The 27,964-nt window shown below is 36.7% G+C and overlaps 1 protein-coding gene across 4 annotated transcripts; it reads right to left on the minus strand.

The window, feature by feature from the left end:
• Positions 1–3,441: 3,441 nt before the first annotated feature.
• LOC105039319 (DNA ligase 4) lies at positions 3,442–27,723 on the minus strand. 4 transcript variants are annotated; one of them, XM_073245743.1, is made up of 26 exons: positions 27,273–27,723; positions 26,339–26,430; positions 25,856–25,941; positions 25,602–25,738; positions 23,475–23,549; positions 23,196–23,287; positions 22,844–22,915; positions 21,840–21,919; positions 21,711–21,748; positions 21,585–21,591; positions 20,701–20,856; positions 19,989–20,064; positions 17,246–17,370; positions 17,123–17,157; positions 16,806–16,864; positions 14,654–14,737; positions 8,492–8,584; positions 8,363–8,411; positions 8,054–8,141; positions 7,152–7,355; positions 6,777–6,902; positions 6,604–6,703; positions 6,409–6,514; positions 4,459–4,589; positions 4,178–4,339; positions 3,442–3,577 (listed from the first exon to the last, which is right to left on the minus strand). In XM_073245743.1, the coding sequence occupies exons 1-26, from the start codon at positions 27,606–27,608 to the stop codon at positions 3,457–3,459; spliced, it is 2,730 nt and encodes a 909-aa protein (XP_073101844.1). In that variant the 5' UTR covers positions 27,609–27,723; the 3' UTR covers positions 3,442–3,456. The 4 variants fall into 4 exon arrangements, with proteins under 4 accessions (XP_073101844.1, XP_073101843.1, XP_010913736.2 ...); XM_073245742.1 differs by having other exon boundaries at positions 3,442–3,580; XM_010915434.4 differs by having other exon boundaries at positions 3,442–3,616.
• Between the last annotated feature and the right edge of the window lie 241 nt (positions 27,724–27,964).

Here is a 27,964-nt window from a genome sequence, read left to right on the forward strand (position 1 = left end):
ATCTTGATTTTTTGCCGAGGGTTGAGGAAGGTATCTTCATCTCAAGTATTATTTATTATCTTGATCTATTGCCGAGGCTGAGATTGGTTGATCCGATTGGATCTTGGTTGCCTTCTATTCGATATATTGTTGCCTTCTTGTGGGATTCGAAAAAAGGTATTTTATACCTCATATTGTACCTATTTTTCGGGACGGATTTATAGTGGAATTGCTCCTCCTCCCCGTGGATGTAGGCCTTTTGTGCCGAACCACGTAAATCTTGGTTCTTTGTCTTTGTTTATTTATGCCTGCAATGTGTTTGGTGAATTGTCTCAAAGAAATTAGACATTAGATCGCAAGCCCAGATCGATCCAATCCGATGCGCATTGCTCCAACAAGGCGGGATGGATATAGCAGGAGCACTGAAAACTGCAATCATCATCATGGGTATAGTGACCACGAAAGGCTGCGACAAGGGGGTTTTTGGAGCCTAGAAGGCAAGGCCTTCCACGATTCAAGATAAGAGGACTTGGAGGGAGTGTCTAATATATATGGCTCCATGCATCCTATAGAAGCCATCTATTCCCTTAAGAGTCCCCACCACCTCAAAAAGTTACCCACACTGATTAAGAGATCTTACTGGTTTTATTTAAGCACAGGAATGAACTTCTGTAAAAGGTAAAATTGGAATATAGAAAAAGGTCAGATGAAGCTGGGTCATCCATATAGTAGTTTAGATATGCAGCAATTCGATCAAAAGGACACTAAAGACAAATTTACTTGCTTTCCCTAATGCATCCAACACAAATTTACTTGCTTTCCCTAAATGCATCCAACACTTTCATCTGCAGACCTAAATGCACCAAGGTTCCAATCAAGGATTGCTTCCAATGAAGGATTGAAGTATCACATGTTGGTGGCGTGCCAGCACGTTATTTGCATAGTAACTACTATGCCTTGCCTTAACAAGCCACAGCAGGGCACACTTGACATGCACTGGCATGGCAACATGCCAGCTACTAACATGCAGCTGGTACCATGTCCCATGCAGGGAAGGAAACTAGTGTGGGACATATATGGTTCTGTACTATACCATTCTACACTGACTGACAATCTTCTTAGTTTAGAGCTGCACTTAGTTCTTAAACAAAGATAATGACTATATTAAAACTGCTGTTATCAGCCATTATTAACATGAAATAATGGACAAAAACATAAATGTAATAGCATTGTTGGATTGTGATAATATTTTCAATTAGCACGGAAATGTGAACCACAAATTTTACTTTATTCAGGTGAACAATGATAATGTCATATAAATTATAACAATTGTTTTTCCCCTTTGCACGGAGATGTTATAATGATAAAATGGCTTATCGGTAATTGTTATGTACGAGCCCATCTCTCTCTCTCTCTCTCGCACTCTGTGGGTGTGTGCGCATGCACACAGGCACACAACCATTATTTAAGAGTCAATTACACAAAAATGTGTGCGCACACACAGCTAGGTGTGTTTGTTATTTAAAAGCCCGTTACACATATACAGACAAAAAGGTGTACTCCTTAGAAATTAAATATGACAGCCATTATGAAGTTATATCCACAAATTATGAACCTCAAATAATATAATTGTGCGATATAAGCATGCAGCATCAAATAATAATGCAGAATTTTTTAAGAAAAATACACCATTGATACGAACCAATTAACAATGTTCAAGATCATGCGGGCATGCATAAATCCTTCCTAAGTCTAACCGAGATGGATGTTGGAAGCAGTACAAGAAACAGAACTTGGAACAATTGGTAGCATGAAGTGAAGAAAACAACGTGGAGGAAAAACAGTAATTCATTAAAAAACCATCATCTTTAATTTAAGTTTTTTATATTTTAATGCTCATAAGTTCAAGGCTTCCTCAATGCCATATGCAATTAAGGAGAACTGAACTTTTCATGCACATTGCTAGAGAGTACCTCTCAATTATTTCGACATTTAGATTTTCATATATATTGACTGCCAGTTATTCCCAGACATGATGACGCAATACGTCTTAACATATTGTGCACATGAACATGTTGGCACAAGAAAGTATGCAATGTTGCCAAAAGAAAATAAAGACAAGCTATGATATGCTATGAAAGCCCTCATTTCTTATTCTGTGCAAAAACATATTTTAAACATCCAATGAAACAAATGTAAAAATCTTTAAGTTGTACTGAAACCATAATGTTCTAGCTCATGGATAATGCTGCATCTTTTGAAGGAATCAACCTAAAGGCTTGGCCACCACCATTAGACTGGATGAAATAAACCAAAACAAAACAGGTGAAGGCTTGGAAAAGGATAAATAATACTTGAGCCCATTAAAAATGATTATCATCTTTAGTATTCAACATATATGCAGTCCAACAAGGATCCTGTAATGTAGCATCTTGCCGCAGCAAAATTATGGGTCAGTCAGTCTGATATAAATGTGCACCTTGACACTGTGTCAACAACCATGCAAGGCAGGATGGTATCTATCAAATTTTACAACCTGTAACTGTTTCATCACAACAAAGATCCACCAAATCCCTGCTATCCTCACTGAATCTGTTCCAATATTATAAAACAGCTCACAGAATTACTTGTACAAACCACACAAACCAGAGAATGTAATTAATCTAAGAAAATCCTATCTTTGCTTACATCATGGATGTACATTTGGACCTTACTTGGCAGAATAAGGAGGAGGTGCAGGTGTGGGTGTGGGGAAGCAGATATTTAAGAAACACTTCTAATAAGAAAACGCCTCAGAAGTGGTGCTGGTTCTAGATTCCGACAAGAAATACACCATCATCAGAAGTCATCTGACATCTACTTGGCAGAATGAGGAGGTGCAGGTGTGGGCGTGGGGAAGCAGATATTTAAGAAACACTACTAACAAGAAAATGCCTCAGAAGTGGTGCTGGTTCTAGATTCCGACAAGAAACACACCATCATCGGAGCTCATCTGACATCTAATGTTTGACAGGAAGGGGAAGCTTGTTACTCATGTAATGCCTAAATGCAAGTCGTAGGGATTATCATTTGTCTTGTGGGAAAGTCGCTCGTCTCTTATTGATTCTTCTTCTAGATATTTTTCATTCTTTTTAACTACATTATTTTTAAAAGACTGAAAAATGATTAAGAAAAAAATTATTGTGTCTTTATCTTGTCTTATGAAACAGGTGACTATAAAAAAAGAACCTAATTAGATGGCAAGCACGAAGTTGGTCACTATCATAATATAGATGCTGACAGATGGTTAAAAGTTTTCAAAGGTAAACTGGCTATGAAAAGCTTGCCAAAATTAGGACCAATTTTTATGCTAAGGAGTAAGGATAGTGCATTAATGCCGTCTACCAAAGTCCTCACCACTCCAATTCTTTAGAGCTTAAAATATGGCAAATAATACAAACATATCCACTCTAAATCATCATAAAAGCATTGTACTAGTTACCTCTCATCAATCTTAATTTCTTCAAAGGTATCAGGCTTCAAGTTATAAGAATCTTCGTGCAACTTCTTGCCTCTTTCTAATGAATCTTCCAACCATTGATGCATCACAACATGTAGCCTACTGTCATGTAGTAGGTGTCTTTGAGAAGATGGAAAACTGCAGAAGCAGAAGACATAAACTACTCCAAAATTCATGGTATCATTTAATTAGCTGACATGTCAGAAAAAAAATAAAACAGGAAAAAAAGGATACAACATAAGGAGACATCAATGTTTCAATCAGTTTGACTAAAAAGATGCATGCTTGCATGCAAGCATGCATATATGTACAAATATAGCATAAACTACAAAAAGACAAGTTTTTGAAATTGTGGAAAAAAAGGAAGTCATAAAATGAAGTAAATTATACAGTCATCCCATAAATCTGCATTTCTCTTATCAAATTTTCATACATACAAGATTTTAAACATCAAAATTTGATAAACTACAAAAAGACAAGTTTTTGAAATTGTGGAAAAAAAGGAAGTCATAAAATGAAGTAAATTATACAGTCATCCCATAAATATGCATTTCTCTTATCAAATTTTCATACATACAAGATTTTAAACATCAAAATTTGTACTAGCAGATACAACCTACTACCATCAGAAATTGGCAAAGATGGTACTCAGATGTCTATGGAACTGTGGATGATCACTACAAAATTGTCAATATTTACCTTTTATATATTTCATCAAAGTTGTTGGCTTCTTTTGTTGTTGAATACACAATCAAATGAGTGGCATGTTGAAGACTGCTGCAAACTTCACCACCATGCATGGTTATTTCAAGCCTCATCCTCCTTAAAGCAAGCTCTAATATTACTTCACCGCATGTATTTCTTCAATACAACAAAAAACATTTTGAAGAATATGTAAATATTACAGAATAGGATTTAGACAATATTGTTCTTTGATTAAGTAGATGAAAAGTTAGAATGATAATGAGCACCAAACTTACATAACAGACATTGATTTGTAGAAGTAAACACAACAACCCTGAAACAAGCACAATGTTTCCACTGGACAGTACTTCTTCTTATAATAATCTATGTTGTTCGTATATTCTGGTCCATGCATATTGCTGAATATCTGGAAATCAAAAACATAATACATTAGACCCATGCAGTCATCTGCTGGCAGTGCCAGTCCTGGCCAGCGTGTACTGTGCATTGCTGGCTTGTGCTAGAATATGTTGTGGGTTGGCATGACATCTCTCAAATTCATTTCTTAATATTTTTAACTAAAAGGATTTTTTAGTAATTTTTTCTTTTCTTTTTTTTTTTTCATTCAGCATGTAGTCGCACATGTTTATGTTCTGGCACAACAAAGCATGTGCCATGCCAGTAGGTGGCCAGCATCGACACCCAAGTCCTCAATTAGATCATTGTCTTCCAGTCTAACTTCACAACACAGGTAAAATGAAGAAATAACTTTCCAGCTTTCCAGATATCATTATGTTTTTGGACAACTGTCTTAGATTAGCAATTCAATATTAGACATGCAGAAGGATCTTGCACTGCAACACCATGATTTAACTTACAGCAGAAGAACACAAATTGTGATAAAAGGCTAAAAGCAACACCAAATTGCAACAACTTCCACTACCTCACTGACCAACCGGACTGGGACATTAATGATTCAGTCTCATGACAATGTATCAGAATATAATCTCCCAATAACAATTATAAAGATGCTCATGATGTATGCTCAGAATATATACGATCTACCTCTCAGGAACAAAAGTACACAAGCAGTGCTGTAAAAGTGAGTACTGTTGCAATAGAGTAGATGCCATTATAGAACATTGGTAGAATGAGGCATTGATCTATTTACTCCCTTGCTATTTAAATATGGCTACTAATCTAGCATGCTTTTGGTCACATCAAATTCTTAAAAAGGACGACAAGAAATGGTCCATAATTATGAATGAGAGAGGATATACATTTTTAAGTAGAATTCTCTTCATGCCACAAACTAGGTCCCACTAGTTTATTCCAGAGTTACCTGGATGCCTATTTTTAAAATTTCCAGGAGTATCAGCACTTCCAGATACTTGGACATGGCATGACACAGCATGCCATTTCTGCTAATATCAACAGGGCACTTCTTTTTAACTCCCCCCCCCGCATCCCTCCTCCCCCCGCACCCCCCCCCCCTCTCCTCCCCTCCCGGCCTCAAAAAGAAGTGTCCTACTGACATTAGCCAAAGTGCCAAAACTAGGCAATTTTTTGGGGGAGTATTATCGAGAGACTCTTAGTCTCAAGTGCTAGATATTTTAAGGGTCCTTATCGTTTCAATATGAAGTTATCAAGGCTATATTGACACTTCAAGCAAACTGACCCCATCAAAATTATGAAGTGTCCCTATATTTTTAATTTAAAGTTATCACAATTATACGGACACCTTAAGTGTCATAATGTTTAAAAATAAATCTACCACCACTGATTATTAATTAATGTATCCCAACACATCTAAATAACCTTAAATAAAACCTAACAAGTGACACAAGCAACTAGCAAACTCATGGTTATTCTATTTGTTTGTGAGACAACATACATAACTCTCTTCCCCTTTCCAGTTTCTCTCTTCTAAGTACTGAACCACATGTGAACATGCATGCATGTGTGTATGCTATGTCTGCATGCCTGGATTTTTGAGGCTGCCATCAGAAATTTTGACTGCATCATTCTGCCACTCTGGCTGCATCAGCTGTTCGTATTTTGAAGCACACCATGGTGTTCGATGAATCAACATCAGGACAAAACCATGAAATTTTTTGCCTATTGGTTGATGGACATATAATTTTGAATTTTTAAGTTTATTTGATAGACATATTCATTGTATAAGGAAAAAACTTCCTAAGAGGCAAAATTTGAGCTGGCAATAATGGTACTTTCTAAAAGCATACCTGTTTAATGTCTGCAATATCTATATCCCAGTAATAATAATCAGAGAACGTGTCAATCTCCTCCCGAAACTTGCTCTTTGAAGAATCTGCAAGAAATAGGTAGTACCTTCCACCGGCAAAATCATTAGCATTTATGCTGACAAACTAAAACAATCTAAACAGAAAATGCAAGTACATAATGCAGTTTGGACCAACTTCGGTTGCAAATGTAGAAGATGCTTTTGTTTGCAACAATCCAAGACCCAAGAATAGTGAATGATATCTCCATGATGCATAGCAGCTTGATACTTGATCCCTGCCAAACTCATCACACAATTTTAGTCAAGCAAGCTTATGCCTAATACCCAATGGAAAACAAAAGGACATACCTTTTCTTTCAGCTGCAATGCAGTGAGTAACTGAGTCATTGAGATTCATTGAGAAAGTTCCCCCATTCTCAACCACAATTTTGTGAAAGTAGTCTACAGAATAGGATGGAGGAACATTGATAAAATCTAACAAAGTCAAGGAAATTTATATAATTTTAAATCTAATTAAGTCTTGGAACAACTGGAAACTGGATAGGCCAAAACTTGTCTCTACACAACATGATTAATTCACTCGGAACAGTCTCAGAGAACCAGCCAACAGTAAAGCAGGGAACAGGGATAGTATATTATCTCCCAATCGATAGGCAGATGAATTTGAAAAACATGCACAAAAAGAAAAAGGAGGTAGATAACATGAAACCAATTAGAGGATACAGAACATCATATTTGCAAATATGAGGGTCTCCTCCTTAACACCAGAGATGTCAGTATGGATCAAATGAGCAGGGACAATGGATAAATTTTTCTTCTCTCCCTTCTTGGTGGACTTCACACGTTTTGATCCATGATTTTGCAGACCTCCATGATCTGTTCCCCTCTGTGTATTCCCATTGCTTGAATGTACCAAGTCTACGAATGCTGAGATAGTAAATAGAAATATTCAAACATAATTTCAAAAAAAGTATCTTGCAGCTGCTTGAATGTAACTTGCAGCTGCTTTTTATAAATTGAAATGCAATCAAAAACTAAATTGAAATAACAAAATCAAAAGAGGCTCGCACAAAAATCCAGGAATAGTTCATTTAAGCAATAATAATGATATCATGTCTCCTTTTTTTACCATGTTCCTGAAATTCTAGCACTTTTTTGAAATCCTTTATTTCCATATTTCAACATCTATCAGAGCCCCAATTTTCTTTCTTTTAATTCTCTTGTAGCTTCGTGTTGAACCATTATATTAGTTTGCACATGCATCTTTAACCCATAGGCACTGGAAATGTTTCCCATAAGCTACATTTACAACAGTGACATATCCCTGCACAAATAATCATGACTGGAGATGCCTACTAACAGATACCAATATTGAACAAAAGAAAACCTTCATTTATACAGACCATTCAGCTTAGCTGCAGACTAAATCATAGAAATCAGGTACAGTATAATGTAATGATTATTGAAATTTCCACAACATCTCTCTTATTATTCAGTTCGAAAATAAGCGCCATGATACACTTGGCGGTTGGAACTATATTCAGAGTTTACCATCTACAAGGGTAAAACACCAGTCACACATATCAGAAAGCCCACTGGTTGATTAAGAATCAAGGAATGCTTACACTGCACATCAAGGCACTCATGCCATGGCTTGTCATATCTCACACGATGAATGCGTGGAAATCTCAAACTGTATGGTGCGGCAAATACCTTGGAATATTTAAAATTGGTGTTAAATACAATTAAACAACTAGAAATAATAGATCAAAGATAACAGCAGCATACCATCAAAGGAAAAAAAGCTTTGCAAGATACGGTATTATGACAAATACAACAGCATGAAAGATATAAGTATACAATCTTTGCAAGAACTAGAATCTGAACAAGCAGTATAATAACTTGAGATTCAAGCACCAGAATTATGGAAGTACCTCAGACTTTATAGTTCGGATATCGCTAGTTATAGAAAGTATGACCGATCTGCAGTTAAAAAAGTGATCAAAGAATTGTAAGATCATAGATATACTTAATGAAAATGAAAGAGAAAAAGGGCTGCCAACTTGTCAGGGCTGTCAATCCAAACATCTGGCCTCTCCTTTGAATTATTTGTGACTTCATAAAAGGGTGGCACTTTTTTTGGATATTCATTCTTCCTGGAAACACAATTTGAAATTAAACAATACTTTTATTGATCAAGGTTTCTCACCTTCAGAGTTAAATTTAGAGAGGAGAGAAAAGATAACACCAAAAGAAATTTTAATATAATCATTTAAAACAAAAGGGTGGCCAAATAATTAAGAAAGTTGAGAGTCTATGTTTAGCGATACAGAAACCTATTTTTATCTTGCAAAGTGTTAACTGTTAGTGCCTCACTTGTGTAAACTACCAACATGTAGAAAAAAAAATCTAAATTTCCATAACAAAATTAAATATCCTTATAGACAACCCTTAATGAACGAATTTCAGTAGCTTGTGAAAAAGTCTAGGCTTGACAATGACTTTTCATAAACTATAATTTCATTATAAAACCAAGATATGGATGAATTTGCACATGTTAAAAATGAAAAAGACAACTTAAACAACATTTCTAATGTTTATTTTTATGTTTTCAATTCTTTAGCCATAGATAAAACATATTGATAAGTCATGGAGTATAACACTTGGAATGACATAATGCAGGGGAATATAACAATCAAAATAGATACAGAAAAATGGTAGACAAATCCATCGAGAAAGGGCAAATCAGCACATCTCACAAACAAATATATCTAAATACCACTATTTTTTTTTCTTCAAAAGGAGGCCAATAACATGACCACTGACAAGAAGGCACTACTTTGTATAACATGAAATGGCCCATTTTATCCCTTACAATTGATTTCCAAGTTATTTATACTCAATTTCCTATCAGTTTCAGGTAATCATTCCATCACTATCTCCCAGTAAAATATATTCCAAGTATTACCAATTGTGTAAACACAATACAAATCTCATCATACTCCAAAGGACAGATTGAAGTCCCTAAAATGGATTAGCAATTAGGTTAGGCTGAGGAAAAACAAAACAAACAACAACAATCTTATTTCTAATATGATATAAATAAAAAATAACCACCCACTGTCTTCAAATTGGAGTCTTTAGATTAGTGAACAAAGAAAAAGATCAATAAATGTGAACACCACATCATACATGAAATATGAGATCAAGAATTGAAAACCTACACTCAAACAATATACACCACTTGTATATCTCACACATTTTAAACTCATACCGTGTTATTTAAAAGATTTTCAGAAATAAAACGGAACTTTCCATGGACATGTAAGACCTGGTCCAAATTCTAGATAGATGTGAAAGAGAGGGAGAATTAACAAGTTATGGATGGTAAAAGCAAAATGATACTCAATCAAAATACACACCATATGCACTCAAAGCTGAATTTTTGGTGGTTAAGTTTAGGTGTTTCATGCATGCAGATTTCAAAATATTTTTCAAAACAGACAGCGGAAGAATAGATTAAAACACTTTAATCTACGCATGCATAGATCTAATCTAAACACCTACAGATCTAGTTCATATGATAAAATAAAATGAATATGCATCTGATTTCAATATGAAAATAAATCCGGTGATCGAATCACCTATCTGTAGCACTTCTTTCCTTCTTCAAGATCTGGATCTGAAGATGTCTGCAGGTTCCGATGAAGCCGCGCATACGTCCGGCCTCTATAGATATCCACACGGGGCAGATGTAGATCGGGAGCGTCCGAGATCATCAAGGTGCTAGCTCTCTTTCAAATCTCGCTCCTTTGATCTCCTTCTTCGACTCTTCGCAAGATCGAAGAAGATGATCTGAAAAGAAAATTGTGCGTGAACACCTTTCGCGCAGGATCAGAGGAAGAGAAGAGGCAATTTGGGATGAGAGAACTCCTTCTCTCTTTCCTTTCTCTCTCTCTCTGATTTCTCTCTCGCTATTGGCGCACCAGGGATTGGGCGTCTGGAAGTAGGGGCGCAGAAGGAAGGAGGGGCGCACTCTCAAAAGTTTTACAATGAAAACTTACGTAGAAATCTTGTATCTCTTATGTGTGGCGGCCCAAATCATTCTCCTATTTAAATCCAATGCCTCATCCCTTTATCCTATCCATCAAGAGATTAAAATTTAAGTTTAAATCAAATTCAAACTTAAAACAATAGATAAAGATAAGAGCTGATAGAAAGAGACTCTCAGGAAGGGGCGCTAACACATGGATGTGCACCCCTTCTCCCTCTTATTTTTCACGTACGACGCCAATCTGATATTGGCACCCCACTCTAAGCATGAGGGAAGAGAGAGAGTCCCAGTAAATTGGGACTCTGGTGTCTAATCCAATTTGGGTTCAATCCGGATTCAATTCGAACCCGATTCGAGCCCAATTCGTTCCAGACTCAATCCTAATCTAATTAGGCAAATCTGAAATCTAAATGCCCAATTAAACTTAATTAGATCAAGTCTAATCAAATTAAATCAGATTTAATTATTTAGGACTTGATCCCCAATTTGATCTCATCAAATTACATTGCAACAATTACAATTAAGTCCTCCTTGCTAACTATTAGCAGATCCTCTACTTGTAACTTTTACAAATTGATCCAAATTATCAATCATATTGATAATTTAATCGTGATCCAACCGTTTGATCTAATAAAATCCCTATTATGTGTGACTCCATAAGTTCTCTTCTGTCTAGTAGTGAGACATACCATGTTCTCCATCATAGTATCATCAAAACACCTTTCAATGAGTTGGAACAATTCCAACTCATACTCATCTAGGATCATCAATCCAAAATGATCCTAATGAATTCTCACAATCCACTAGTGACGTCTAGCAATATGTGGTGGCAATCCAGCAGAACAAAATAAATAGAACCCCTAGGTGTAGTTACCGTGTGATTCAGTTTCTCTATTGTGAGTCTCGATCAGATGGAGGTTATGAAAAACTCGTCAAACCCCAACATCTGTCATATACAAGATTCAATTAGCTCGAGTCCAAATCATGAAACTCATGAAAACTTCTTTCCATCAATAATCTTGCTATGGCCACAGACTTAAGGACTTAGCTTCTCAAATCTCATAGGACTAGTTATCTACTAAAGTCGATAGATCTCGTCTAGGTACGTATCCTACTCCTACAATGAACTTACTGCAGCCAACATACACTACAAGGATTCAAATGGTTAAAAGACCATATTTATGTGCAATCAAACTACAACAACCCCACTGTGAGCAGTCGAGGCACCACAGATCAAAGAACCATTCACACTGCTACAGCATCGAGAAGATCACTGACGAGTGAGTAGACATCCATGTGATCTCTCGTATGGTCATACTCGGTACCGATGTTCTCCAACAACCACCCGCACTCTTGCTCAGTATCCCTACACTGTAGACTCGAGACTCGTCTATCCCGAAAGAAACAATCTGTACGTCGATCTAACCGAATCAATCACCATCTCCGTGATGATCCATCGATCAGGAGCAATTTAAGAATTTATCACACATGTTTCAAATTCTCAACTCTTGAGAATATGTCTTTTAAGTTATTAATTTCTTGAACGATTCAAGGACACATTACATAGGAATGAAAATGAAATTACCCACTTTATTGATAAATCAATATTTTAAATACAAATTTATGTCCTAAAAATTTTCAATGTGTCTGTCATATTGGCTTTTAGGGCATACATCTAATAGGTTAATCCACAAAGCTCGATAGTGATTGCAGAAGACATTCAGTTGTTATATGACAAACTGATAATAAAAGATTAATGTCCAGGGAAAATCATCTAGGGAGCCATTTTAGCTACTAAAGGTTTCCAACTTTGTTGCCAGTATGACAGATCATATCTTTTGGTTATGAGACAAGATTTTTGATATCAGCCTGTGCCACCCTGCATGTACCCTTGCTGGGCAAGTCATAACACCAACACTGAATTGGCACAACACCCTTTTAATACCTTCTATTTTTTTAAAGCTTTTTTAAAGAAATTAAGTCCGCAAATAATTTTTAGTTTTAAACAGCATTGAACATGCATAGGCAAAACATGACAAATAATGTATGTCAAGGATAGCCAAATCCCTATTTTAAAGCACTAAGAAATCACAAAAATAGAGAAGGCAACTACTCATATGATGGCATCTCTAGCCAAATTGACACCTACATACAAAAAGATGCTAAAAACACGAGCAAACAATAATACCATGGTAAGACATCAAGTGCATAAAGGAACTGACAAATCAACTCATGTTGAAACTGAAAAAAATTAAGGGGCAGGGGCAGGGACCGCCGAACCGGAACTGGACCCCGTGCCGGCCGGCCGACCGACAGTATGGTTTGGTACGGGTCCGTACCGATCCATGCCAGGCCAAACTAATAGGGCAGAGAAGGGGAGAGGGAGAAGAAAGAGAGAAAGAGAGAGGGGGGGAAGGAGAGGAGAGAAAGAGAGGGCCCCCGGGCTGCCAAAGGCCATCCGAGCCCTTGCCGAGCTCGGTAAAGGCAGAGGGAGGGAAAAAGAGAGATCGAGTCACCGAAGGCCCTCGAAGGCCTCCGGACGGACGGCAATGCCACCGCGAGATCTCTAATGGCCGGCGAGCTAGCGCCAAGGGAGTTGAGAGCGGCCGAAGGCCGTTAAAAAGCAAAAAAAAATTACGAAACAGGGGCAAACCCCTATTTCAAACTGGAGGAGAGTGGAGGCCCTCCTCCGGCCTCGACCGCCCTCAACTCCCTCGGTGCTAGCTCACCAGCCGTCGGAGATCTCGCGGCGGCGTCGCCGTCCGTCCGAGAGCCTCCGATGACTCGGTAAGATCTCCTCCTGTCTCTTCTTCCCTCCCTCCGCCCTTACCGCACTCGACAAGAGCTCGGATAGCCTCCGGCAATCTCTGACGGCCGCCGGAGGCCCTCTTTTCCTCTCCCTCTCTTCCTCTCTTTCTTCTCCCTCCCCCCCGAGATAGCCGCTGTGCCGTTTTGCATGCCGGAACCGGACCAATATCCCACCGGTACGGTTCGATATGACCTGAACCATTTGGTTCAGGATGGTTCGGCGAACGATGGGCAGGGGATTATCCGATTGACAGCCTCTGACAAGCGGACAATATCTAGTTGAGTTTTTGGAAAAAGGCCAACAACTTACTACCTAATGTTCCTTGATTTGCAAACAAATTTTTGGTGACATGCTCATGACCCAAAGTTGTGGGTTGCAGCTTCAACCAAAAAAGTGACTAAAATAAAAAGCTGGGAAAAACCATATTGAAGGCAGCAGTTTGATTCTTTTTCTGATCAGAACTCGGAAAGACATCAGAAAAATACTGAGGGCTTGTATTTATTGATAGAAACAATGAATCAATCCATGAAAAGGGGGTTAACAAAAACATAGGTAAGTTGACTGCCCTGCAAGACATAAGGGTCTATCGTTATCCCTTTCCTTTTTAATGCAAGAACACTTATCTATGGTTCACTTTGAGTGCTTGTGGGTCATATCTTAATCAGTCCACAGAATAACAGTACAGAAGTAACAGAACAACATATATACTTCTCCCTAAAAAGTGGCACTGGTGGTTTCTAACCTAAAACAGTGGTGCCTGACTTTCTTTATAAAATGCAGGACTTTACTCAATCTGTACAGGGGAAAGTAAACATCATTCTGTTGGAGTCTAATGTTTAAAGACTTCTTTTTGTCCCAGGGGCTGCGACAGTCATAAGCAAAGGTTTATCAGCCAAGACCAGTAAAATTTTGTAGTCCTTATGGGTTTTTGATTGTGCTTTATCATGTTCGAGTTCATGTATATGAGCTGCCAACCGATTTTGGATTGACTCTTGAATCAACAATGAAGAAATACATAAAGTTCAACTGCAGTTAAAAGAGAAACTTAAGGGACATAAAAAGAGATACAGCATGTCACAATGAATATTCTAATCCAGCCTATTTCTCATGAACGAAGAATCTAATGCTACCATATGACGAAAAAATGAATGAAGGTAAGGACAACTCCCATAATTGAGATCAATATATGATACCAGCATAACAACAAAAGAAACATTAAGCACAACAGCGATCCCAGCAACATGCTCTAAAGAATAAGAAAAGACCTAATTATATTCCAACACGAAAGGAGGAAACTGTGTATAATAAAAACCAGCAACAATACAACCTTTAAGAGGAAACATCATGATGATATGGAACTACCTGAAATAAGGCTTCAATTTCGTAATGAGAGCATCAAGCTCCTCGTCAGAGAGACCAGTACCAACTCGACAGAATGAAACAAATCTATGAAAAAGTAGGTAATAAAATTATTGTTAAAATAACTTTTGAAATAAAAATAAAACAGACTGATACATAAAAAACTAATTTATACCACATCAAAATAAATGTTGAAAAACAATATGATCCATATGCTTGTGGTTAGCCATGGTGATACTACTTAAAAAAGAGAGAGGAATATAGAAGAAAGAAGAAGAAAGGGACCAAATCCAAGCCCCAAGGCAACATGGGAGGACAACTGAAGAATATCATATTCATAGTTTACTAATGAATCCATCCAAACTCAGTATTCTACCCCCTGCATTCTGAGGCATCAAAGCAAAAACATCCCTAATTTAATATGGACCCTGAGTCAGCTTATTGACCCTGCAACTTTTAGTTAACTGTAATCTTGTATCGTCAATCAAAATAGAAGTAATCCAACCACTTCAAAAGGTTTTGATGCATACTGCATATTTACAGATCACAGCATACTTTCAGATAAACTGGACATCTTTCCTCATTGCAAGCAGTGAGATCTAACTATATCATGTAAGAGTCATAAGATGTACCATTCTGAGTATTGTAGCAAAACAAGAAATGTCATACTACCAATATGTAGTTAAAAACATACCCAGTCGCTAAGTCATTTTCTTTTATTTTATCATTCTACTAATTGCTTCTTGGTGACAAGTAACTGTGTCATGAAAATTCAAACAAAAACTTGCATGCTTCGGTTGTTGTTTAGCATCATATCTCCAACCCAATATATAAGCTGTTGCTGATAAAGCCAACCTATACCTAACTACATACATCTTGCACTAACCAAAGGATCTAAACTACAAACTGGCTCTCCATTGATAAAGCAGTCCAATACAAAGAAAAAATCATTCCCTTTTTCTCATTATCTGTTCATAAGCAGTAGTACTATATTTCAAAGTGTTTTACTTACAAATTACAATGATAACAAATAATCATAACCCAGTAGATCAATTAACTTGAAAATTATAATGCTTCTAGGCATTTCTAGATAACCTGTCAGGTGGCTAAATATCAAAAACAAAAATCAACTGGATGGATTTATTAAATTTTCAGGCAATCCACAACCCCCAACCCAAGAGACAAGATACAGAGAGAGAGAGAGAGAGAGAGAGAGAGAGAGACCCAAAAACCTTTCTTAACTTTTTAAGCATAGCTTCATTCTGCATTTTCTTCACCTAAAAATTTGCAATCTTACCATTTTGTAAGCCAAGGAGGTTTGAGGGGTCAAATCGAGAAAGAAACCAAGGTTTTAAATCTCATGTAATGAGATGTTCCGCCATCCTGCCCTGTCCCAACACCTGGGACCGGGGATGTCCCAAAAAAGTGTCGATTCGAACAGAACAACGGTGGGACGGTCCTATCCGGACACTCAGGATGGTAACCCATTCTAATGTCTTGCAGGATATCCCACTAAGATTTAAGATCATGTGAGAAACCATACCTCTACAAGAGAGAGAGAAAGAGAGATGCAGTACAAATATGATCATACTAAATATATAGTTTGATCAAATGGTACCAACTTGTAACTCAAATCACAGAGTATTTTTCTGAGACTACAATATCTTTGATATAGATGGATGCCATTTATACAACCTACACAACATGCACAACAATAACACATTGGAAAATGCAGTGCTACAATGCGTATGGTAAAAATAGCATACAAACGATGGTAAAATCGTTGCAACGAATGCAATAGGACACAACAACCAACTAAAAGGGAAAAATTGCAATCTGAAACAATGGATTTTGACACCACTGGTAAAGAAATAATTAATGCTATGGCCTTCTAATCTGATGGCATAGATGATGTGAACTCTCTTTGACATACCCTAATCAAAGACCACCATCTCAATGATAACAAACTCATGCCAAGCCTCACCAGACACATCTCATGATCAAAATCTTTACTTTGAGAACATTAACTTATCTGTGGAAGCAGCATGATGGCCTTGATCAGGAAAATGCACAATCATAACAGTTACCCATGATACCATAAAATCTGAGCCAAAATACAGTAACTTGAAAAGAGAAGTTCAAAAATTTTACTCACCGGTTTGGATAGCTGGTAGAATCTGAACGCACCGCAAGACCCACCAAAAACTGAGCTACCTGCAATGAGACAGGAAAAGAAAGGATGAAAAGAACAATTGCAAATGGCAGTTGATATTTATACACATTACACATATCTACAAAGACAACTAATATTTAGCTCTGACAGAGCCATCTAGGAACAGTCCATATGCAGCTACCAGCCCTTTTGCAGGACAGGGTCGCTCCTAGGTGGCCACATAAGAACTACAGGATCAACACATCAGAACTGTGTTTGAGAAGGGTATTATGTCAAACAGATGAAAACATGAAGCGCACCTCTCCTCCATGACGGCCAGAACCAAAATATCCTCCTATAGTCAAAAATCTATCATCATCAACTTAATCTGATCAATGAACTCTGGAATGGGAACCAACAAAACAAACTTACAAAAAACAAACCTATGACAAGCACATCCAGATCAGCACCAGCATGTATGTAATCAGGTTTCAACTTCAACCACTTTCCACTTCGATCACCAGGTTCCCATTTGGAACCAAGGTCCTTCAACACAATCCCCTCATCTCTGAAGAGTATCCAAAAAAAAAATTGAGTTCACTGCTTATAATTGAGATAGAAGAATGACTAGCATTTAATAGCTCGGCGTTCATGATTTTAGCAGAACATGATGTACAAGTATGCAAGAGCAAATCATCAATAACTGTTAACTGTTCATGAAAATGTGGCATCCAAACTATTGACCATAGCCTATCTACTTGCAATCAGATTGACCGGGGATCATATCTGCCACAATGCAAGTTTCCTCCCATAAATTTTCATGACTTTCATTATGGTCTATGTATGCCTTTTAGACCTTGTACCAGACATTAAAAGTCACAAGCATAGAAATAAGCTTTCTTTTCTTTTCACATTTGCCCAAGCCTACTCCTGGAGACCCAGGGAAAAATTGGAAGTCCTGATGATTGGTGCCTGCAACCTTTAGAATAGCAATGAGAATTCAAAAGGATTATCAGAACATATTTTCATGCTAGAGATTAGACCAGGCTAGCTTCAAAAATTTAATGGCAAAATAATGAAATCTGATCAAAAAAATAAAAATGGTAAGACGGAGTTGCTTTAATGCCAGTCTCGGTTCCTCAATTAGGTGCACAGATCCCAAACTTTATCCCTCTTGTCATCCTATATTCACCTTATATTTCAGATACTCATTTCACTTCTAGCGTTCATTGAAAATCCACCAAAGTACAACTTCACTATGTTGGCCCACATAATCTTGTTGCAAATGTTCTTTTTAACATCATAATAAAACCTAAATATGATCCTTACACAAATTTTATTTTCTCATGCATCTTTTTTCCCCCTACTATGAGTTTGAAATTGTCTGAAACAGACCACAGAACATGGTGCAGAGATATAATGTCCACCGACTCAAAGCAAGTTACTAATTTAATGACTTCTCACACACATTGCTAAGGTTCATAAATGCCAATGATGGCCATTGATTTTAACAATTACATGTTTCTGATCTGTGAATAAAAATATACATGCAAAATCTGAAAAAGGATGATGATTTAATCAGCAGATGTAACCAAAGAGGTCAAGTTGACAAATCATGAAAAGAGAGGCAATATTACATTGATGGTAATTATATAGTCCTTGATGGAAAGGACATAGGAAGGACAAATTAAGTCAATTCTAGGTTCACAAGGGAAGGTTTTTGACATGTTGTCATCCTAAATTGCATTGATGGATTATTTTACTTGCAGCAGTCCACGGTAAAGGAAAACTCAATATAAGCAACATGACCTTGAATCGCTTGAGCCAGCTCCAATGCTGTAGTGAGGCATAACTGCATAAGTATCAAAGACTACAGCCTACAGGTGCCAAATAATCCAAACTTCAAAAAGCGGGGTTCAATGATATACATCTTCAGGAATTTAATGTGCATGTACATGCATGATTTGCATGTGTCTTAATAATCAAAGTCAAGTTTATTACCAATATCTACAAAATTATAAAAATGGTCAAGACTCAAGAGACAAATTATACATATACATCTTTGAATAACATAAATATCTTTGAGTAACATACTTGGCCCATAAAGAAGCAAGCAGTGTTGGTGCCATCACTTCTATTATAATATCATAGGAATTCTAATCAAGGCCACATATCTCAGAAATACATTCCTTAAGTTACTTGAACACATGTGATGGTCCTAGATTCATATTAGCAGATAAAATGTGTTAAAGGTAGTTATATAACGTATCGAATTTTTAACATTTTACATGCAGCTTTTGAATTCTTTATTACAAAATCAAGATACTTCAAACAAAAAAAAAAAAAAACAAAATCAAGCATCACTACAGGTGCCATTTGCAATATCAGTACCTTAGGTGACTGGTTAAAACCCAGTAAGATCAGATTGTTCCTCCTTGATTTCTCAATTTTCTTTTAAATAATAGTACAAAATTCCACATTAGTAAGCCTATGAAATCTGTCATTCGGGCACATGAGAATTCATCTAATCTGAATGATGCATAATGATGAGGCACAAATAAAATGTCTAGTTAATTAGATGATCAAGTTTTTTTTTACGCTTTATAGTAGAATGGGTCAACCTGTGTGTATACAATCATGTGTCACAGAAAGAGAGAAAGAGAGAGAGAGAGAGAGATCTAGTTCTCAACTTCAGAAACAAATGTTATAAATTTGGGCCTTCCTAAGAAATAACTAGCTATTTTTTGGTTAACAAATAAATGAACTTCAACTATAAGAGAGAGTATACAGTTATTAAAAAGAATAAAACTTGAGATTTATTCTGAAGGATGGAACTGATTAAAGAAGTCCATGCTAAATGACAACATACCTATCCATAATTTGGTTAGACTTTTGAATCCAGCCTAAACCACTAATGATAGATACACCCTTGCAACTAATATCAGTTCCTTTTCATGATTCTTGTCATATCCTTAATTTTGGGGCTAAATGTTTCTTGAAACTCAGCATCACATTTGGGCTATAAGTCAATGCTTATGTAGACATTCTTTGCAAAACAGAGGACAAGAAAACCATGAAAAGGCTAGAAATACTTTGAAACAGCTAACTGAACAATTAATGGCTTGAAAGAGTTCAATAAATAAGATGAATAACAGAAAGGATAACTAGCATGCTGAAATATATGACCTATTTTCAATAGTTTCTTTGAAAAATCTCTCCACATCTTCCACAGTGTAAGCAACAAGGGACCAACATGGCTCGCCTGAAATTTCAAGATAAATATCAAGTCAAGTTTCCAACTCTAAAATCAAATAAATAGGTGACAGAAAATAAACACATAAAAGCATATTAAATTCTACTAATAAAAATATACATAGAATATAGGTAATACAAATATGCCAGTCACACCTCGGACAAATCCTCCAACTTAGTATGGCCCAAATCAAGTTGTCATTCCACTTATTGCAATGATAAGAACAAGTATTAAGAACAAAGAAGATATGGAAAGGGAATAATATGGGTAATTCATTAGAAATTCTTTAATAGCTCTGGTAGTGACCTATGAGACACAGCAAAATTAAGCAGATTCACAATTGAATATCATTGCATGCATATGGAAGAATATATGTGGAAGAAAATAACGTCATGGTCTTCTCACATTGGGAAATAAGCTTCATAAATGTAAAATGAGATATCAATGCCATAGATAATGTTCTTTCGGAAAAGTGATATATCTTTATATATTGTTTGTAATAAGACAATAACTTGCAAGGTTGTGGTTGCTTCTTTAGGAGCTATGTTGCTGAATCATACAATATGACTGCACTTGTTTTGCAGAGCTGGATATTGATAATTCTCACATCTGGATGGTACTACGCAAAATGAGAAAATGGCTCACCTTGCAAACGACGATCATTAAGACCCCCATTAGGGGTCAGAATTTCTAAGCGACCCTTCAAAGGTTTTACAACTTTTCGCAGAAGGTCAAGTCTTTCTGTCAAGCTCTGATGAATAACACTAGTGTCTCCGACATAAAGAATATCAAATGCAACATCTGTACATAACGTTTGTCAAGATAAACACCATAAATGCAGATATTAAGTCAAGATACAGATCAAAGCTCACCAAGAATGACATAAAAAAATAATGGTGGCATATTGATGCATTTTGCATGAGCAAGAAAAAGCATATGCAAAGTGAGTGGGGCAGACAAGACAGAAGGGATATGCTGGTACCAGTTCCAAGCTTGTATATGGAAGGAGGGCTAATATCAGATTGACAGAGGTAACGGAAATGACTAAACTCTAGCTGTTCTGATGGTAAAAATTTCAGAAGGGACCTAAACGGATGGAATCAAGCTTGTTGGTTCTGGATATGCTTCTGTGAATATATACCTTGAGCAAGCTCATCTTATAATAAAATCTTGATACTGGTCAAAAAGCAGGATATCCATATTAACAAATTCTAACATACTCAACCTACCAACTTGCTGCAAAATTCTAGCCATAGAAAATCCTCATTTATTAATTGCTTTCCTTGAATTGATGAAGTCAAGCCCAACTTCTAAAACCATCAAATAACCTTTGTTCTACTACAAACAGCAATTCAAACCATAAAGAACACAAAGATATAAGATATATGTCAAAATGTAAATCCACAAAGCACATGCTACAACTTGCAAATCATGCCAGTATTCCCTCTGCAACACTAGATGCTTATTCCTTACCAACCTCACATTGTGAAGCATATCAAACGAAATATCAACTGCAGGGGAAAGGATACAGCATAGCTGCATGTAAAATAACAATAATATTAATAAAATAAAAATAAAGACATGAAACTAGTATACTCCATCTTATATATAAAGTCTAGGCATTATCATAAAGCACAAATTTTTCAGCTTGGAACCTGGCGGTCACTCTCTAATCCTTCTCTAGCTGCCTTTGCTGCAAAAGGATGTTTTCAATAATTAGGGTGGCAAAGAAAAATTAAATAAACAAATTCATGCACAGAAACTGCGTTAAACTATCCAATGACCTATTTCCTGATTTGAACCAAATTCTGCAAAACGTTGAGTTGAGGTGTCCCAAACGAGCATTTCACCATCCAGAATACACCTGAATAACATCAATTTGCACAAAGATAAATGATGAATTTTATTAAAAAGAAGTTATGTTTATCAGTGTAATAATCCAAAAAGAATATGCAAAGAAAAAAAAACCAGAACTAACTATAGGCCAATTTCAGCTTGAAGTACCTAAAGCAGGTTCCTTATGTTTCAGCAAACTTGACAACTCAAGGTGGTTTTTCATTTTGAAGGATTCTTTATCCTCTTCAGATTTTCATTCCAGATATGCAGTCCAGTTCGTACTTAAGAGCCTGGAGACTTTTTGCGGTAGTCTGGCATTTGACTGGAAACAATGTCCAGTTACAAATTTTCTTTTCCCTGATGGGGTTCCTGTGGGACAGAGGGACAACATAAGATATGGTTCAGATTACTAAGTTCTCTAGTTTCATGATAAGGTTTGTTTTCACTGGCTTCACGTCAAGGTATATACTAATAGATGAGGTTATTTTTTCCCCAAATTAGTTAGGGACAAGAATTTTAGGAATGTGCATCTTATCAGTGTGCCTAATAGTGGCCTGCCTGATATGCAGATAAAAATTATGCAACATTGTCAAAGGGTAAACTAAATGAATGCAAAAACATAGTAGAAAAAATTATTTCTTTTAAACAAGAGCTTCGACCCCTTTTAAAAACTAAGACATCTGATAAATTATTATTCTAGATACAAATCATGCAATCAATTTTTTGTTTGATGTTGGAGAATGGAATTGAGCTTTAAAGAAAAGGCTACACATGAGATGTCAAGAGAACAGAACCTCAAAAATAGTTGAAATCATAAAAAGGAAAAGGCTGCCTTTTTTTTTATCAATTTGTTATAGCATTTATGACAATTCAAAAGCAAACTATAATCAAAAGGAACAGAATGCCAGGAGTTCTAGTGCATTTTCACATAAAAATTAACCAGGATGATTACCTCTCAACAGTGATGTTCTGTAAAATAATGTTCGACATGCCATGTTCGTATTCGGGATGATCGAGAAAATTCCTGTGAGCATCAAAAAAAAAAAAAAACTGCTATGACTACTATTTAGGTAATCAAAAATGAATGATGTGACACCAAACTTATCCTGATAAATATGCATGAGTCCAACATATTGAAGAAACAAACAAAAGAAAACTTTCAGCAGTTGCTTCATGCAATAAAGGCAAAGAAAATGAATCATTTCTGACACAACTAAAAAATTTAATATTAAACCAGAGATATTCAACAGTTAGGAAGAGGGAAAAAAGATGCTAAGCAATTGTTAGAATATAACTGCAATTACCGTGAAAAAAAGTGAATCTCTTCTCCGTTCTTGTGGATTTGAATGCGATCACCATCAAACTTGCACTCGACAACCACATGCTTTCCATGAAGCTAGAGAACAAGAAAAATATGTGATTAATAATGATAAGTGCAGATCATATTTCCCTATAAATAAAGATAACAAGACATGGATGTTGGTATTGCTCTTGACAAAAGAATATTAACATCACAAGTCCAGACAAAAGAAGCATATGGCCAAGGATATGTTGTTTGGTAAAATGCTTGGATATAGGTTTACCTTCCTCCATGCAGTTGCAGCATCACCGACCCTCATAGCTAGCTGAGGCCTTACAGCTTTTCCCACTTCTATATCCTAGTCATCAAAAGGACATTTTTTTTGTCAATGCACATTACTGCATGTAATGGACTTACCGCAATTTTAAGCTGAAATGATCACCCAAATGAGTCTAAAGAATTTATACAAGAATGATACAGGGGCTAAACCAGACAAATAAAACTAATATGGATTCAGCTAGGTTCCTGCATATGCTATGTGCTCAATATGATTTTGATTTTTTTTTCATCTATAGATCTAAAAAAGTAAATGTAACGTAACTAAAAATGACTTTTGGCACCACCAAACAATATATTGAAGAAGCTATATTTGATTTTAAGTTGTTAACCATACAACATCACAACTATCTTCTATTGATCACAAAGCAGAACAACTTCTGCTGCTGTAACCCTAAGAGTCAGCCTTCCACTGGTGGAAAGGGGAAAAGTATGAGACAGGTGATGCACCATAACCAAAGTTAGCAAAATTCCCCTGATTTAAACTCAGTCCATTTCCTCTATGGGTTCAGCAAAGATGATGAACAAACAATATGCTGAGTCAACATAGATCCCCCTCACCAAGGAAAAAATCCCATAAAGGAAAAAGAAGGCCCATCCAGATGACAATTGGATCCAGCACACTTTCTATGCTGATGACTCCTACTCTTAAACTAGCCAAGTTTGACAACTAGCATTCAAATAAATCTTATAAACTGCATAAACGGACAGACCTTACCTCATGAAGATTCCTTCAGCTTTAAATGAATACTGGTATTCATGTCAAACAGTCCCAAAAACTTGTATAGCATATGATAACTTTCTAAATCCTTCCTTGCAAATACCAATCAGAAATTTTAAGGTCTCCATCAGTTTAATTTCATCCTCCATTCGTTCCAATTACAGTATGATATGAAAAAGTACTATTAGAACTAAGAACCACTTGCCTAGTATATTGCATCCACTGTTCAACTAATTCATAAATGATTCTACGACTCTAGTTTATTCCACGAAGGATCTCTATTCCAAGATTTTTTAATGGGCTCATACAAGATATGCCACAGTAGAAATTGTGGGGTCAAGTTACAAATATAACATGAAATCAAATGGAGTATAATGCTTCAAGGTTCCCAAAAAAAAAAAAAAAAAAGAGCATGCAAGAAATTCTGAGCACAAAATTTACAGGCTCCATCAAATACAAATACCAAGAATGAAGATCATTTTATGTCCAAGTTGGATTTGATCCAGCATTTCAGAGAATATCTTAGGAAATGCAGATAACCTTGGCATTACCTACACTAAAAGCATTCATTGTAAGTCCATATAGCATCAAAACTTATGCTGTAACTATTTCATTAGTTTCCAGAAGTTATTCAAGCAGTTATTGCTGAGAAAAACCAGATTTTGGTATTACAGAAACATGGTTTCTGAAAAACTAAAATGCTTTTTTAGTTTCAAGTTTAAAGATCACATTAAAATTAAGAAGAGTCCAAACACGTTGTTCTGAATTTATGTTGGTCAACAAACTTAACACATAATTACTGAACTAACTGTTCATGGAACATGCATAAGCCCCATGTCTAAAATGGTAACTTTTCTTTTTAACGTTGTCAACATTTAAATCACTCCTGATGGAAGTTGATATTATCCTGCATGCTGAAAGTCATTGACTATCTGAAAAAGAAAACAAAATACTGAGAGTCATTCACAGTCTTGAAGAAAGATCTGTAGCGCACAGACAAGAAAGGGCAAGACTTCCTGGTTATAATTAGTTTACTGTTAAATTGGAAATATCATAAAATATTCTACAAAAAAAATATATACATACAAGAGTCTTTTCCAGAATAAAACCATAAGTTCTTCCAAGTTTTAGAGCACAACTGCCTGGAAATACAGCTTGGCATATATATGTTCGCACTCCACAGTGAAAGAGTAAGCTACTTAATTCATGTGGAAAGAATTCTAAAAACCACAAACAGACACCATGATTTACACTACTTAAAGGAGTATCATTAAAATGTCAAGGGAGTGCAGTATTTGTTAGAGAGAAGGAAACCAAAGCTTAATATGTTCAAAGTTGACAGCTTGATGCTACCTGCCGTTTATGACGTTGACTTCGATCTTTCAGCTTTTCACAGACTAATTTTAGGTCACAAGTGACATTGAACAAATCTTCAGCATCTGGGTGAAACTCATGAAATATACTCTTCTCACTAATCCCCAGCTTCAGATCTGCAAAGAAGATAAATTGAAGTACAAAACGATTATTTTCTTTACAAGAAGATGGAGCAATGATAGAAGTTTGTCTTTCTTTTGAGTAAAAATGATAGAAGTTTGTCAATGAGATACCTTTAAGAATGATCATTAGAATCCACTTCATTTCCTGGGCATTTGTTTTCTTAATGAGACTAGCAAGAACAGCAGTCTTCTCTGCCCTGTTAAAATGGATGTTTCACTGAAAAGTAAATGGAAGACAATCTTGCATGCAGACATAGACAAAACACAAGAACAGAATAGTACTTGAAACAAAGTTAACATCTACAACAGTTTAGAGTTTCTGAATTTTAAAATGATATGGGTCCACCCTCAATTTAAAGTGAAAGAAACCACTTTTGGATATCCATAGCAGTGAAATTTGAACTTTCTAATTATCTTCAAACATTCAAATCGTGCATCCAGCCTTACAAAATGCAATTTTTGTTTAAAAACTGAGCATAAAACAATAAGCAACAGCCGATAGAGATTGGCTACACATTGGTCATCCAAAATAACTTTCTAAACAAAATTTTGAAATTCAGCAAATGTTAATTCTCAATGGCCACAAATTTGCACCTATTTTCTTTTGAGGCTATTTGATCAAGAGCATCATTCAACTCCTTGATTGTAAGCCCACCAGAAGCCATTCCTTGCCTACGCTGTAGAACCTGAGCCACATGCAATGCTACATCTATGTAAAAGGTTATAATGACATCAATAAACCTTGTAGAGAGCAAGTCAATGGAGTTTCAAAGAAAGTGACATTATTGTTTACGTGTCTGATAAAAATTCTTGACATGGAAAAAGCTACTGTTCTTGGAGCACGAGCTATGAGAGCACCCAGTATAAGCGATGGTAAAGAAAAAAACATGAACCGGGAAAAATCCATAAAACATAGAGAATGAGAAATCCAATTTTTCAAAGATTAAATAAAAGAACAAGGAAAAAAGTTCAAGGTATTGATTATTTTCACAGTTGCAGTTCAAGTGCCCATTGGCAACGGTGGTCTTGAAGCAAAAGCAAACAAGTTTACCACAAAAAAGAATCATCTTCCTCGTATCAAGTCCAGCCTGCTAAATACGCCAATAAAAATCTAAACAAGAACGAAGCTGTTTGGGCCAAAAAGGAACTAATCATTCTTTCCCATAAGAAAGGAGAAAATCCAATCTCAAGAACAAACAAGAGCCGATTGGCAACTAGGCTGGAAATATCAGCAATCAAGTTTATCACAAAAAGGAATCGTTTTCCTTGTATCAAATTCCGCCTACTAAACATGTCGACACAATTCTTGAAAAGAAAAGGCCACCATTTTTAGTGCACTAACTAACAAGTCAATTCATGATTCACCACTAAACATTGCACCAAAAACGAAAAGATGAGCTATTCCAGAGGAGGAAAAGAAAGAACAAGAAGTCCAATTTTCTGAAGGATTAAAGCAAAGAACCAAGAAAAGCAAGGACAAAAAGATAGGAATTTGATTGTGAGGGAGGTTGTGTTGAGAATGCCGGACCTCGGCGGCGACAAGGGCGAAGTTGCCGGCGTTGGCACCCGAACGGGCGCCGCCCTTGCGCCAGTTGATAAGGCGGAGGGCGTCGGGAGAGTCCTTGGCCAGTCCGAGGGCGTCGACAAGGGCGGCAGCGAGGGCGGACTCCTTGAGCCCGTACGAGCCGCGCTCCCGGTCGAGGCCCGGGAGGATGAGCCGAACGGCGCTAAAGTAGTCCCGCCCCGTGTACACCCGATCCAGCAGCGTCCTGAACCGCTTCCGTTTCTTCGCCGCCGACCGATCCCTCACCATCGCCTCGAACATACTGCCCAGAACCCCGAATCTTACCGTCTCATCTGTCATTTTTTCTTTTTTTCTCCAAAACCCAATCTCTCTCTCACGCGCTCGCTCCCTCTGAATGAGTCTGTCTTCTTGAAAAAACAAAGAGAGCCGGAGGAACCGCCTAGGCGTCGAGAGGAAGGAGGGCGATGCGAAAATGAATAGGCTTCTATGAAGTCGGCGCCTCAGTTACGGACTTCAAGATTCGGCAGTTCTCTGTACTTAAGTCGGCGAAACGGGATGAGACCATAAATAAGCCGGAGAGGGCCGGTGTTTTTGGATACGGATTTTCTCCCCGTTATTTGGCTCGGGTCATAAAAGGAGAATGAATGAAGTTGGAATGGTGGATAACTTCTATCCATAATTTGGTTATAGAATTT

Source organism: Elaeis guineensis, chromosome 1 (genome assembly GCF_000442705.2).
Source record: "Elaeis guineensis isolate ETL-2024a chromosome 1, EG11, whole genome shotgun sequence".
NCBI lineage: Eukaryota > Viridiplantae > Streptophyta > Magnoliopsida > Arecales > Arecaceae > Elaeis > Elaeis guineensis.